This window comes from Rhinolophus ferrumequinum, chromosome 2 (assembly GCF_004115265.2).
Source record: "Rhinolophus ferrumequinum isolate MPI-CBG mRhiFer1 chromosome 2, mRhiFer1_v1.p, whole genome shotgun sequence".
NCBI classification, from domain to species: domain Eukaryota; kingdom Metazoa; phylum Chordata; class Mammalia; order Chiroptera; family Rhinolophidae; genus Rhinolophus; species Rhinolophus ferrumequinum.
Genome location: NC_046285.1, coordinates 60,927,189 through 60,939,188, shown reverse-complemented (window position 1 = coordinate 60,939,188; position 12,000 = coordinate 60,927,189). Strand labels below are relative to the sequence as shown.

Sequence of the window (12,000 nt, the reverse complement as noted above, 5' to 3'; positions counted from 1 at the left end):
TAGGCCTCTCCAAGGCCATCCAGCCCCTAGTCCTGATTTGTGTTAGTCCCAGGTCTTCTCTCTCCTCTGAGAAGAAAAGTGCTTCAAGGGCAAGCAGACCCACCTGGCCCTAGATCCCTGAGGGTAGAGATTCTTTCCCTAGTTCACCCCTAGCCTTAGGCAGGTATGTTCTAATTAGCAGAGATTAAGCCAAATTTACATTTAGTTTTTTCAGCCTTCCTGAGAAATTTACTGACCTCTTAATCCCATTCTCTTCCCAAATGCCCAGGCTTCCCAAACCTTGATTAGGTGGGTAGCAAATGGGAAGATTTGACTCCCTAGGCCTCTTAAAAATTCCTCCTTTCTGTACCCCCTTCTTCACTGCCTGAGGAGGAAGTGATGTTTCATATTCTGCTGGCGTGGAGCAGATAAAAGTAGATTATCCCTCACGGGTTTTCCCTTGCTTGGTATCAACCTTTTTAAACCTAAAAAAACTATTACAGAAAATTTCAAAAATAAACAAGTAGCAAAATCTAATGAGCCCTCATGTCCCATCATCCAATTCAACAATTATCATCTCGTGGCCAATTCCTTAATGTAACACCCAGTGTGTTCACACTTAGAATCTAAGTGTCCTATAAAATTTTTTACAACTTGCATCTGCATCCAAACAAAGTTCACTGTTGGTGAATGCTTCTTAAATTTTATAAACCACAGGTTCTCCTTCAGCTCTTGCAATGCTGTTGAAAAAACCAGATAGTTCTGTACCATAGTTTCCCTGTCAGAAGCCGGAATTTCTCTTTCCCTGTGTTTCCTATAAAGTGGTTATTAGATCTAGGGGCTTAATACCTTCTATAACTATCAGCATTAATTGATTTCCTCACACTGATGAGTGGATAATAATGTCATTTTAGGTGACAATTTTAGAGCAGGGTTGGAAGAATATTAACGCTAAATGTAAAGCAGTAGCAACATTTGGGGAAAATTCCTTCCTAACTTTTACCTGAGGGAATCAGAGAAAGGAAGTAGCCTTTTACAGTCACTTACTGAGATTCAGGGTGAAGAGAAGTCTGCTTTGGGTGTAGGTACCCTGTTTCCCCAAAAGTAAGGCCTAGTCAGACTATCAGCTCTAATGTGTCTTTTGGAGCAAAAATTTATATCGGGTCTTATAGTAAAATAAGACTGTAGGGACTAAATGCCAATGAATTTACACACGTTTTGTGGATCTGGTTTTCTTGCCCTTTGACCGTGAGTGAGGCTGCGCCCTGGGGTGGTGTAGGATTGAACGGGCATAATTCGCACAGAGTGCAGGTCATGGGTGGGCAGGCTGGCCACCAGGCTGGGAGAAGCCTGTAAAGCCTTGGAACCATAACAAAACTCGCAGCTGCACAGAACTAAGCATGGGGTTTCTAACAGCTCAGGGATGAGCGTGAGTCATCAAAGCTCTCTGCTGGCTCCAAGATAGACCTGGCTGGGCGCGCAGCGACAGAAGCCTCAAGGAAGCACATACAAGTTCAGGAACTCATCCTAGAAAAAGCGCTACATACCTCATTGCTGAATATCACTATGACCACCTTCGAAGTGCTCCCCTTGGGAAGCTATGCACTGACGCCAACGCCTAGTCCACCCTTCAAAGTAATTTTGGAACTCTTTTTCTGGAATGGCCATCAGAACTGTCGTCATATTACACTTGATGTCCTGAATGTCATCAAAATGTCTTCCTTTCGATATTTCCTTTATTTTCGGGTAAAGAAAGAAGTCATTGGGGGCCAGATCAGGTGAGTAGGGAGGGTGTTCCAATACAGTTATTTGTTTACTGGCTAAAAACTCCCTCACAGACAGTGCCGTGTGAGCTGGTGCATTGTCATGATGCAAGAGCCATGAATTGTTGGCGAAAAGTTCAGGTCGTTTTTGTCTAATTTTTCCATGCAGCCTTTTCAGCACTTCCAAATAGTCAACTTGGTTAACTCTTTGTCCAGTTGGTACAAATTCATAATGAATAATCGCTCTGATAAAAAAGGTTAGCAACATTGTTTTGACACTTGATTTGGACTGACGGAACATTTTTGGTTGTAGAGCATTGGCTGACTTCCATTGTGCACTTTGACGCTTTGTTTCAGGGTCGTATTGGTACACCCATATTTCATTACCAGTGATAACATGGCTCAAAACATCCTCTTGCCTCTCCAAAAGGTCTTGGCAAACTTGGACTCTCCTTTGCTTTTATTCATTGGTGAGCTACTATGGAACCATTTTTACACACATCTCTCATGCCAAGATTTTCAGTTAAGATTTTCCTGACTCTTTCTCTATCGATGTTTACTTGGTCTGCTATGCTTCTCACAGTCAGCCGATGATTTTGACGCACAATTCGATGAATTTTTGCAATGTTTTCGTCAGTTGTTTGTTACTGGCTGCCCTGATCTCTCTTCATCAGTGATGCATTCTCGCCCCTCAGAAAAATGTTTAATCCGTTTGTACACTGCCGTTTTCTCCATGGCATTATCCCCATAAACGTGGACTAACGTCCCTGATTTCACTTCAACTCTTGCCAAGTTTAACAAGAAATTTAATGTTTGTTCATTGCTCTAATTCAAGCTCAGACAGTCTCCCCATGACACACAAAAGCAAGCCAAATGTGCTTTATCAACCACTTGTCTCTTGGTTGGTTCCCACCCAACAGACCTTGCTGCGTGTCCTACCCCGATAAACCCCCAGTTCCCCTGTACCACGCCCCAGCCCCTTTTCTTGATCTCTACCTCCCAGAAGGCAATGAGAACCCGCACATGAGGGTAATTTTTCAGCGGAAAAAGCGTTGCGCAAGCGCAGAGAACTGCTAGGGCGTAGAGGGGCGCTCGCCCAGGGTGTCTTCAGCTCCTTTCATCCCGCCCACCGGGTTGCGCGGACTCCGCGCCTTTCTTACGTCATCGGTACGCATGCGCTTTGGCAGGAGGGGCTAGCTTTCGGGAAGGGTAAGGGGCGGGCCTTGGCCGAGGTCTCACCGCGACTGCGCGGACGGGAGCCCGACTGGAACATGGCGACTTGCGCTGAAATCTTGCGGAGCGAGTTCCCCGAAATTGACGGGCAGGTCTTCGACTACGTGACGGGTGAGCGGAACCGAATCAAACCGCTGGGGAGGCCAAAGTAGATGTCGGGGGTAAAGACTAAGAGAGGGCAGTGCCGGAGGCCGCTTCTAGGCCTCTCCTCTGCGTGACCTCTTGTTCCTAGGGCCGATCGGGACTGGTGCCGCGGTTCGGGGACTAAAACTGCTTGTCTGTCCACCCCACCCGGTATCTTTCTCGTCCTGCTACGCCTGGCCCAGGCGTCTTGCACAGCGGCAGCGCGGACTTTGAATCTGTGGATGACCTAGTGGACGCTGTGGGAGAACTGTTGCAAGAGGTGTCCGGGGACAGCAAGGATGACGCGGGCATCAGAGCAGTGTGTCAGCGCATGTACAACACTCTGCGCCTGTACGTTCCAGGGCAGGGTTATTTGTGAGGGCGACGGGAGGGGTCACGGTCAGGAGACAGAAGATGAGGGAAGAAGGTCTGATGGTCATAGAGCTTTTTCTCAACTTCTAACTCTGCGCTTTCTGTCCCTACCGTCAAGGGCTGAGCCACAGAGCCAGGGAAACAGCCAGGTGCTACTAGACGCCCCCATCCAGTTGTCAAAAATAACGGAGAACTACGGTGAGAGTAAGGGAAGATTGAACTAGCTACCTGTCTTTATTCTCAGCCCCCGGCCACCAGACCCCTGCAATCAGGACTCCTGGTACCACTCTAACATAGGACAAGTAAAGACAGTCACTGTCTTTACTAAAGGCAGAAGAGCCCACTGATGAAGGGAGTAGGGTTGGAGGGTTCACCAAGCTCTTGGCAATCGTAGGAATCATATGGGCCTTGGAGCTGGACAAACTTAGATTCTGTCCCTCCAGTTTTGTGACTTGCTAACCAATTGCATGCTCTTGTAAGAGTTGCTTATCTGCCCTAGTCTCTGTATCCTTAATCTGTGAGATACCTTTTTTATTTAAGTGCAGGGAGGAGGATAGCTATCTGTCTTTAATATTGTAAGGCTTTCAGGAAAATGTCTGTGTCTGATTCATATTATTAGTTACTCAAAATGCTAGTTTCCATTCCCTCAGGAAGAAGGTGACTGCTTTTCTTATCGCTTACAGACTGTGGCACCAACCTTCCAGGACTGCTAAAGAGGGAACAATCCTCGGTGAGGAGGAGGAAGAAAGGGAAGGGGCTGTGTCTGTGGTTGGGGTAGGAGTTGACTGTCTTTAAATACGGGACTATTTGTCTGGAGGATTTCTCATTGTCTTTCCCTGAGTCTTTAATTCTGTTCATCATGAACAGAATTGAGAGCGTTAACTTGGACCTACATCTTAGGGTGAAATGGTTGTGTTTGGACCCTTAGACAGTGAATGCAAAGAAGCTAGAGAAGGCTGAGGCTCGACTGAAGGCTAAGCAGGAGAAACGCTCAGAGAAGGACACACTCAAGACCGGCAACCCTCTGTAAGTTTAACAAGAAGCGTTGAGAAGAGAGTAGAGCCGTCTCTACAGGGATGGAAAGGTGGTTGGGAGTGCTAAAAACCATCCATTTCTTCTTTAAAAGAGTCTTGGAAGAGGCATCAGCCAGCCAGGCAGGCAGCAGAAAAGAGAGTCGGTTGGAGTCATCAGGCAAGAACAAATCCTACGATGTGCGAATTGAGAACTTTGATGTGTCTTTTGGCGATAGGTGAGGAAGTGGCAGGGGGGGTATGTATGATGTTTTTGTTTTTCCAATTAAGGGAGAATTTGGAGAGATGAAATGGGGCTAAAAATGTTAGGTTTCTGTGAGACTTGCTGTACGCCTACGTCTAGAGCACCCGTTGTCTTCTTTCTGCTACCCCTGCAGGGTACTGCTGACTGGTGCAGATGTGAACCTGGCCTGGGGCCGCCGCTATGGGCTGGTGGGTCGGAATGGGCTAGGGAAGACGACGCTGCTGAAGATGCTGGCCACCCGCAGCCTGCGGGTTCCAGCCCATATTTCCCTGCTGCACGTGGAGCAGGAGGTTGCTGGAGATGACACCCCTGCCCTGCAGAGTGTGTTGGAGAGTGACACTGTGCGAGAAGACCTTCTGCGGCGGGAGCGGGAGCTCAGTGCCCAGATTGCTGCTGGCAGGTAGGGCTTTGGGCTGGGGAATAAAGAACGGCGTGAGTATGAGGCACAGTTGTCCTTCACAGAGTGCCTGCCACAGTCTCACAATCCGAAATTTGCAGGCCCATCCCAGGATGCAGCACAGCTTAGAACTTAGCACTGAGGCTCTCAAACCCTTGTTCCTTCCACAATACCGATGGCCCTCACTGCTGTGAGCAAGTCCTCCCTCTATTCCTGTCCCAGCAACAAGGCTGTCAGTTGCCTGCTTTCCAACTGCATAGGGTGCATCCTCTTGGATTGCCCCCATTCAGTCTGACTTCTCTTCCCCCCATTCCCACCCCAGGGCCGAGGGCTCAGAAGCGGCACAGCTGGCAGAAATCTATGCCAAACTGGAAGAGATTGAGGCTGACAAGGCGCCTGCCAGGTATTTGAAATTCCCCCTTCCTTCACATTTCACCTTTTCTTCTGTTACTTGTTATAACTGGATTCTTCAACTTCTTCACTCCTAGGGCATCAGTCATTCTTGCTGGGCTTGGCTTCACCCCTAAAATGCAGCAGCAGCCCACCCGGTGAGTGAGTGGCTCTTGCCATTTTTGTCTGTGAACACTGTTGGCTCACCTGCCTGCCCTGCTGAGCACCCACCTCTGATGCAGCGCTGTCTGTCTTTAGGGAGTTCTCAGGTGGCTGGAGGATGAGACTAGCCCTCGCCCGGGCCCTGTTTGCTAGGTGAGTCTCCTGGGCCTGTGTGTGGATACACTGGAGGGTGGGCCTTGGCTCCTGGAAGGTAGCCATGAGTTGCTGACCTGAAATCTCAAGCCTTGCATTCTTCTTTTCCATAGGCCAGATCTTCTGCTGTTAGATGGTGAGCTTCAAATGGGGCACCCTGACTTTAGGGTGTGGAAGGGTGGCCGCACCCAAGTTCCTGGTTCTTTAGCCTTTCAATCCCAAATGTGTCTTCCCCCACTTTTCCAGAACCCACAAACATGCTGGATGTCAGGGCCATCCTGTGGCTGGAGAATTACCTGCAGGTAAGTGCCTACAGGTGCTGGAGTAAGTCTAGAGAAAGTCTGCCTCCAAGACACTTGGGGGGCTGGGAACTGACTGCCCTCCCAAACTGGGCCTGCCGTCCTGTGACCCCCTCAGACGTGGCCCTCCACAATCCTGGTCGTCTCCCACGACCGAAACTTCCTGAATGCCATAGCCACAGACATCATCCACCTGCACAGCCAGCGGCTAGATGGTTACCGGGGAGACTTTGAGACCTTCATCAAGTGCAAGCAGGAGCGGCTCCTCAACCAGCAGCGTGAATATGAGGCTCAACAGCAGTACCGTCAGCATATCCAGGTGTGGGAGCAGGCAGGGCTGGGGGCCCCATCCCATGGGCAATAGCGTGGCAGGGAGTGAAGGGGCCTGACCAGTGCCTGCCCCCACCCCCTGCAGGTTTTCATTGACCGGTTTCGCTACAATGCCAACAGAGCCTCTCAAGTACAGAGCAAACTCAAGATGCTGGAGAAGCTGTGAGTACAGTGTTGTCGACCAGGCCGAGTCCTGTTCTCCTAATTCCTGCCTCGTTTTACAGGCCACCCCTTGCCCTCTCATTCTAGGCTTCCCCTTTTCTAGAAACCAACTTTAACTCCCTCCCCTGCAGGAAAGAAGAGTATTCTATACTGTTCTCAAAGAGTTAATCTTGTCCCCAGGCCTAGACAACCACTAATCTATTTGCTGTCTGTATGTATTTGCTTATGCTGATCATTTCATATCAATGGAATCATAAAACGTGACCTTTGTATCTTTAGCTTAGCATAGTGTTTTTGAGGTTCGACCATGTTGTGGCACATACCAGTACTTCATTCCTTTTTACGGCCAGATAATATTCCGTTGTATGGATACACCATATTTTGTTTATTGATTCATCAGTTGGTGGACATTTAGATTGTTTTCCCTTTTTGGCTCTTAATAAATAATGCTGCTGTGAGCATTCATATGCAAGTTTTCGTGTGAACATATGTTTTCTGTTCTCTTGGGTATATATATACCTAGGAGTGGAATTGCTGGATTACATGGTAATTCTATGTTTAACTTGTTGAGGAACTGCAAACGGTTTTCTACAGCAGCTGCACCATTTTACATTCCTGCCAGCGCTGTATGAGGGTTCCAATTTCTCCACACCCTTATCCACATTTATTATCTCTCTTAAGTTTAGCAATCCTAGGGAGTGGCCACCTAACTCAGTTGGTTAGAGCGTGGTGCTGGTAGCACCAGGGTTGCCAGTTCAATCCCCGCATGGGCCATTATGAGCTGCGCCCTCCGTAAAAAATAATAATTTTAGCCATCCTAGTGAGTGTGACATGATCCATCATTGTGGTTTTGATTTGCATTCCTTTATGACTAAGGAGGGTGGGCATGGAAGGTTTAATCTTGAAGAAACGTTTCTAGAAGTGCTGGTGTTAGGGGAGCCTAAAATCATAAGGCTTAAGATTTTGTGACATTGAAACATACATCACAATACGTTAACTACAAAAAGCGTAATCCTATTTTTTCAGCGTATAGTGAACTAGAAGAACATGTAGTCATGTGCTGCTTAACAGCGTTTTGAGAAATGTGTCATCAGGCGGTTTTGTCACGCACAAACATCATAGAGGGCACTGACACACACCTGGATGGTACAGCCCACTGCACACCTAGGCCGTGTGGTACAGTCTGTTGCTCCCAGGCCACAAGCCTGTGCAGCATGTTACTGTACGGAATACTGTAGGCAATTGTAATCGTATTTGTGCATCTAAACATAGAAAAGGTACAATAAAAATATAGCATAAAAGATAAAAAATGGTACACTTACCATGAATGGAGCTGGCAGGACCGGAAGCTGCTCTGGGTGAGTCAGTGAGTGAGTGGGGAGCGAATGTGAAGGCCCAGGACATGACTGTGCACTGCTGTGGGCTTTATACACACTGTGCGCTTAGGCTACACTGAATTTATAAAACGACATGAGATTAAATTAAGCACAAGAGAAAATGATGCAATCAAGACAAGTGGTAAACATGAGATGTAGGAGGCTGCTGCCGGCATAACACAGCATACTGTTTCACAGCAAACTTTCTATAAGTAGAAAGAGTGCATTCTAAAATAATAAAAAGTGTAGTACAGTAAATACGTAATCCAGTAACGTAGTTATTTATCATCATTATCAAGCATGTGCTGTACATAATTGTACCTTTACACGACTGGCAGCACAGCAGCATCGCCACAAACATATGGGTAAGCGTTGCACTGCAGCACTTTGATGGCTATGATGTCACTAGGAGATGAGAATTTTTCAGCTCCATTATAATCTTAATGGGACCGCCGTCATCTTTTATCCGCCATTGTTCACTGAAACGTCGTTATATGGCACGTGACTACTCTTAAAATAAGAGTGTTGTGTGAGTGGTGGGAGTACAAGCTTTTTCTAAGCTTTCTCTGAACTGTATTACTTGTACAATAAGAACAACATTATTTTTTAAAGTCATATATCTAGAGTGCCCCTTTTCTCCTCAGACCAGAGCTGAAACCCGTGGACAAGGAGTTGGAGGTAGTGATGAAGTGAGTGCCGGGCCAGAGGGGCTGGTGGGGAATTTCTGGTCACTCTTATTTCTGGTCACCTGGAGCTCTTCACCTCCACCTCCTGCAGGTTCCCCGATGGGTTTGAGAAGTTCTCACCGCCAGTTCTGCAACTGGATGAGGTGGATTTCTACTATGACCCTAAGCACGTCATCTTCAGCCGTCTCTCTGTCTCTGCTGATCTCGAGTCCCGCATCTGTGTGGTATGGCTGCTGTTTGTTCCCTGGTCTCTCCCACCTCAAATACGTGCTGTGGATTGGCCCAGGTCCTTGGGCTACAGGGGGAAGAGGTCCACAGGAACAGGCGTCAGCCTGAGCCAAGGACTTTGCTGTACTTACACGGTCCCCGTCCTCCAGCCCCACAGGGCTGCCCCACAGAGACGCAAAGCCTGGCGTGTGGGACTTTATGAATACTTAGAGCAGTGTTTTATCTTCGTGGTCTCAGCTCTGAGTTTTCTCAAACCATGAAACTTGAAAGAGCCTAGGCTTCAGGGTCAGACTTCAGATCCTGACTCTGCCATTTCCTAGCTTGGTTACTAAGCAGTTTTCTTCTCTTTAAAATGGAGATAACATCTACCTCACTTGGTTATTGGGAGAATTAAATTCCCAGCACTTAGTAGATACTCAGGTTTTAGGTTCTCTTTACATCTTTAGTACTTCCTTCATTTTTCTCTTTAGTTCCTTAAAAATATTTTTTAGTTATTGGAAGTCACTGGGACCACCTGAGACCAATTCTCATCTCTGTGCCCCACAGACAAATGCTCCTTAAAGTTCTCGTGTTTCTTCTTACAGGTTGGGGAGAATGGAGCTGGCAAGTCGACCATGCTGAAGCTGCTTATGGGGGACCTGACACCTGTTCGAGGCATCAGACATGCTCACAGGTAGGGCCCACATCTCTACTCCCCAACTAGTTGTACACTGTAGCCACTCTCCTTTCTGGTCGCTGCCCTCCATCCCCCTTCCACGTTCCCGTCTGCCCACAGGAATCTGAAGATTGGCTATTTCAGCCAACACCACGTGGAGCAGCTGGACCTGAACGTCAGCGCCGTGGAGCTGCTGGCGCGCAAGTTTCCTGGTGTGTGAGGGGTTTGAGTTGAGGAAGGAGGGCCAGGGCTGACGCCAAGGGAAAACCTAGCTTGGGGAAGGGCTGAGCAGCCCCCCGAGTCTAAGTGGGGCAGGGAGAGGGTGAAGGGAGGGAGCTGGGCCATGATGGGTTGGGCCTCTTCCAGGACGGCCTGAGGAGGAGTATCGTCACCAGCTGGGCCGCTACGGCATCTCTGGGGAACTGGCCGTGCGCCCTGTTGCCAGCTTGTCCGGGGGCCAGAAGAGTCGTGTAGCCTTTGCTCAGATGACCATGCCCTGGTGAGGCCTCATTTTCTGAAGCTCTTGCCTTCCCTTTTCCCTCTCTTGCCTAGTAGAAAATTATTCTCTTGTTTTGTATCAGAGGAGTCCATTTTCTCGCAGCCCCCCATAACTGACCCCCTTCCTGGGTTCTGCCTTCCAGCCCCAACTTCTACATTCTGGATGAACCCACAAACCACCTGGATATGGAGACGATTGAGGCTCTGGGCCGTGCTCTCAACAACTTCAGGGTGAGTGCGCCTGCACACTGCCCACTGCCCCCCAGGCCTCAGCACTCCTTAGGGCCCCCTGAGTGCCTTTGGTCTCCTGTCTTTCAGGGTGGCGTGATTCTGGTGTCCCACGATGAGCGCTTCATCCGGCTGGTGTGCCAGGAGTTGTGGGTGTGTGAAGGAGGCGGCGTCACCCGGGTGGAGGGGGGCTTTGACCAGTACCGCGCCCTTCTCCAGGAACAGTTCCGCCGGGAGGGCTTCCTATAGGGCCCCTGGGCTGAGGACTGTGCCAGGACATGGACTGATCTCTCAGACCCCTGGTCTGCCACGTGGGCAGCCGTCTCTGGGCCATGGACTTCACCTGACTTTGGGGGCAACCTTATTCCCAATTCTCTCCTTTTGACTGGAGCATCCTCTGCACAATCCAAGGAGTCCCATCTAAGGATCTGTGAGGACTGGTCTTCCAAGCGGAAGGGGTGGGGGGTGCCCTCTGGGGTTATAGATCCCCCCACTGCCCCAGCTCTGACTGGGCCCCAAGTGGCTGCTGTGTAAATTAAATCTCCCTTGCCTCATCTCTGCTGTTCCCTGGCAGGGCTGCAGTGTGTTAAGGGGTGTGGGCTCTCTGATTTGGTGTTTTCCTGTGACACTTGTGTCAGTCACACTGAGGAAGCCATGGCATGACCAGCCTTGTCCCGGGAAGTAGACATTAAAGCCGCTGGCGCTTGGAGGTCACCTGCCTGACCCTGCAGTGGGCTGAGCTGATGGAATGAAGGGCACTGCGTGACATCACTGTGGTGCTGTCCCCTGGAGCCTGGGCTCGGCCTCAGCCTCAGCCGAAAAGATCTTGGTTTCTGCCATCTCCGCCTCACTGCTTGAGAGAGTAAACTGATTGTGTAATGTGGCAGCCTTCGATGTGCTTCAGCTGCTTTCTCCAGTAGTCTCTGGCCCAGGCCTACCCTGCTTCTCTGATCTGGACCCTCAGATGAGGCTGAAGAGAAACCGAGAAACTCTTTGTCCCCGTTTTGCTGGTGTGACTTTATTTTCTTTATTTTTCCTCTAACCATGTAGGAGGGGTTTGGGAAGTAGGGAATGGAGAATGGGGTCTAATGGGAAGAAACAGAGCACTTTGTTTTCAAATTAAGCAGTTTGTAAGTGGGGATTCTAACAGAGATAGTATGATTTATAAATATTGTTTCTTGAAGACTCAGCTGCTATCGTGTTTCCCCAAAAATAAGACCAGGTGCTATATTATTAATTTTGCTCCAAAAGACACTTTAGGGCTTATGTTCAGGGGATGTCATCCTGAAAAATCACACTAGGGCTTATTTTCCGGTTAGGTCTTATTTTCAGGGAATCACAGTATATGTAATTTCTATGCAGAAGACACTAAAATAGAGACATTGCTGTGTTCTCAGTGACAGTGGAGAAACCAGAGTCAACAGAAGGAACTTGCTGGCTTTATGGAGAATTGTAGTCACAAAGCTCAACTGAGGAATCTTAACTCGGCTGCTAAAGTTATTGTGGTATACCATGTTTCCCCGAAAATAAGACCTAGCCAGTCCATCAGCTCTAATGCATCTTTAGGAGCAAAAATTAATATAAGATCCGGTCTTATATTACATATTATATATTAGTTATATTTGTTATATAAGACCCAGTCTTATTTTACTGTAAGACCCGGTCTTACAGTAAAATAAGACTGGGTCTTA

General features: G+C 48.4%; 1 protein-coding gene across 5 annotated transcripts; it reads left to right on the top strand.

Annotated features, from left to right (window-relative positions):
* The first annotated feature begins 2,884 nt into the window (after window positions 1-2,884).
* On the top strand, window positions 2,885-11,032 carry ABCF3 (ATP binding cassette subfamily F member 3). 5 transcript variants are annotated; one of them, XM_033087429.1, is made up of 21 exons: window positions 2,885-3,086; window positions 3,302-3,449; window positions 3,589-3,668; window positions 4,121-4,200; window positions 4,399-4,496; window positions 4,597-4,719; window positions 4,879-5,145; window positions 5,465-5,545; window positions 5,631-5,690; window positions 5,791-5,847; window positions 5,961-5,983; window positions 6,094-6,149; window positions 6,265-6,465; window positions 6,562-6,638; window positions 8,659-8,703; window positions 8,792-8,924; window positions 9,513-9,601; window positions 9,704-9,795; window positions 9,950-10,082; window positions 10,225-10,312; window positions 10,400-10,867. In XM_033087429.1, the coding sequence occupies exons 7-21, from the start codon at window positions 4,973-4,975 to the stop codon at window positions 10,556-10,558; spliced, it is 1,467 nt and encodes a 488-aa protein (XP_032943320.1). In that variant the 5' UTR covers window positions 2,885-3,086; window positions 3,302-3,449; window positions 3,589-3,668; window positions 4,121-4,200; window positions 4,399-4,496; window positions 4,597-4,719; window positions 4,879-4,972; the 3' UTR covers window positions 10,559-10,867. The 5 variants fall into 5 exon arrangements, with proteins under 5 accessions (XP_032943320.1, XP_032943302.1, XP_032943292.1 ...); XM_033087411.1 differs by having other exon boundaries at window positions 2,891-3,086; window positions 4,154-4,200; XM_033087401.1 differs by having other exon boundaries at window positions 2,933-3,086; window positions 3,589-3,674; window positions 4,154-4,200; window positions 10,400-11,032.
* Window positions 11,033-12,000: the final 968 nt, after the last annotated feature.

What these genes read in the sequence shown, in the direction of transcription:
- ABCF3 (XM_033087401.1), top strand. Translation starts at nt 3,014, where the DNA reads ATGGCGACTTGCGCTGAAATCTTGCGGAGCGAGTTCCCCGAAATTGAC. An exon ending in CTCAAGACCGGCAACCCTCT is followed by an intron (nt 4,497 to 4,596) that starts GTAAGTTTAACA and finishes CTTCTTTAAAAG; the next exon opens with AGTCTTGGAAGAGGCATCAG. An exon ending in CTCAAGATGCTGGAGAAGCT is followed by an intron (nt 6,639 to 8,658) that starts GTGAGTACAGTG and finishes TTTTCTCCTCAG; the next exon opens with ACCAGAGCTGAAACCCGTGG.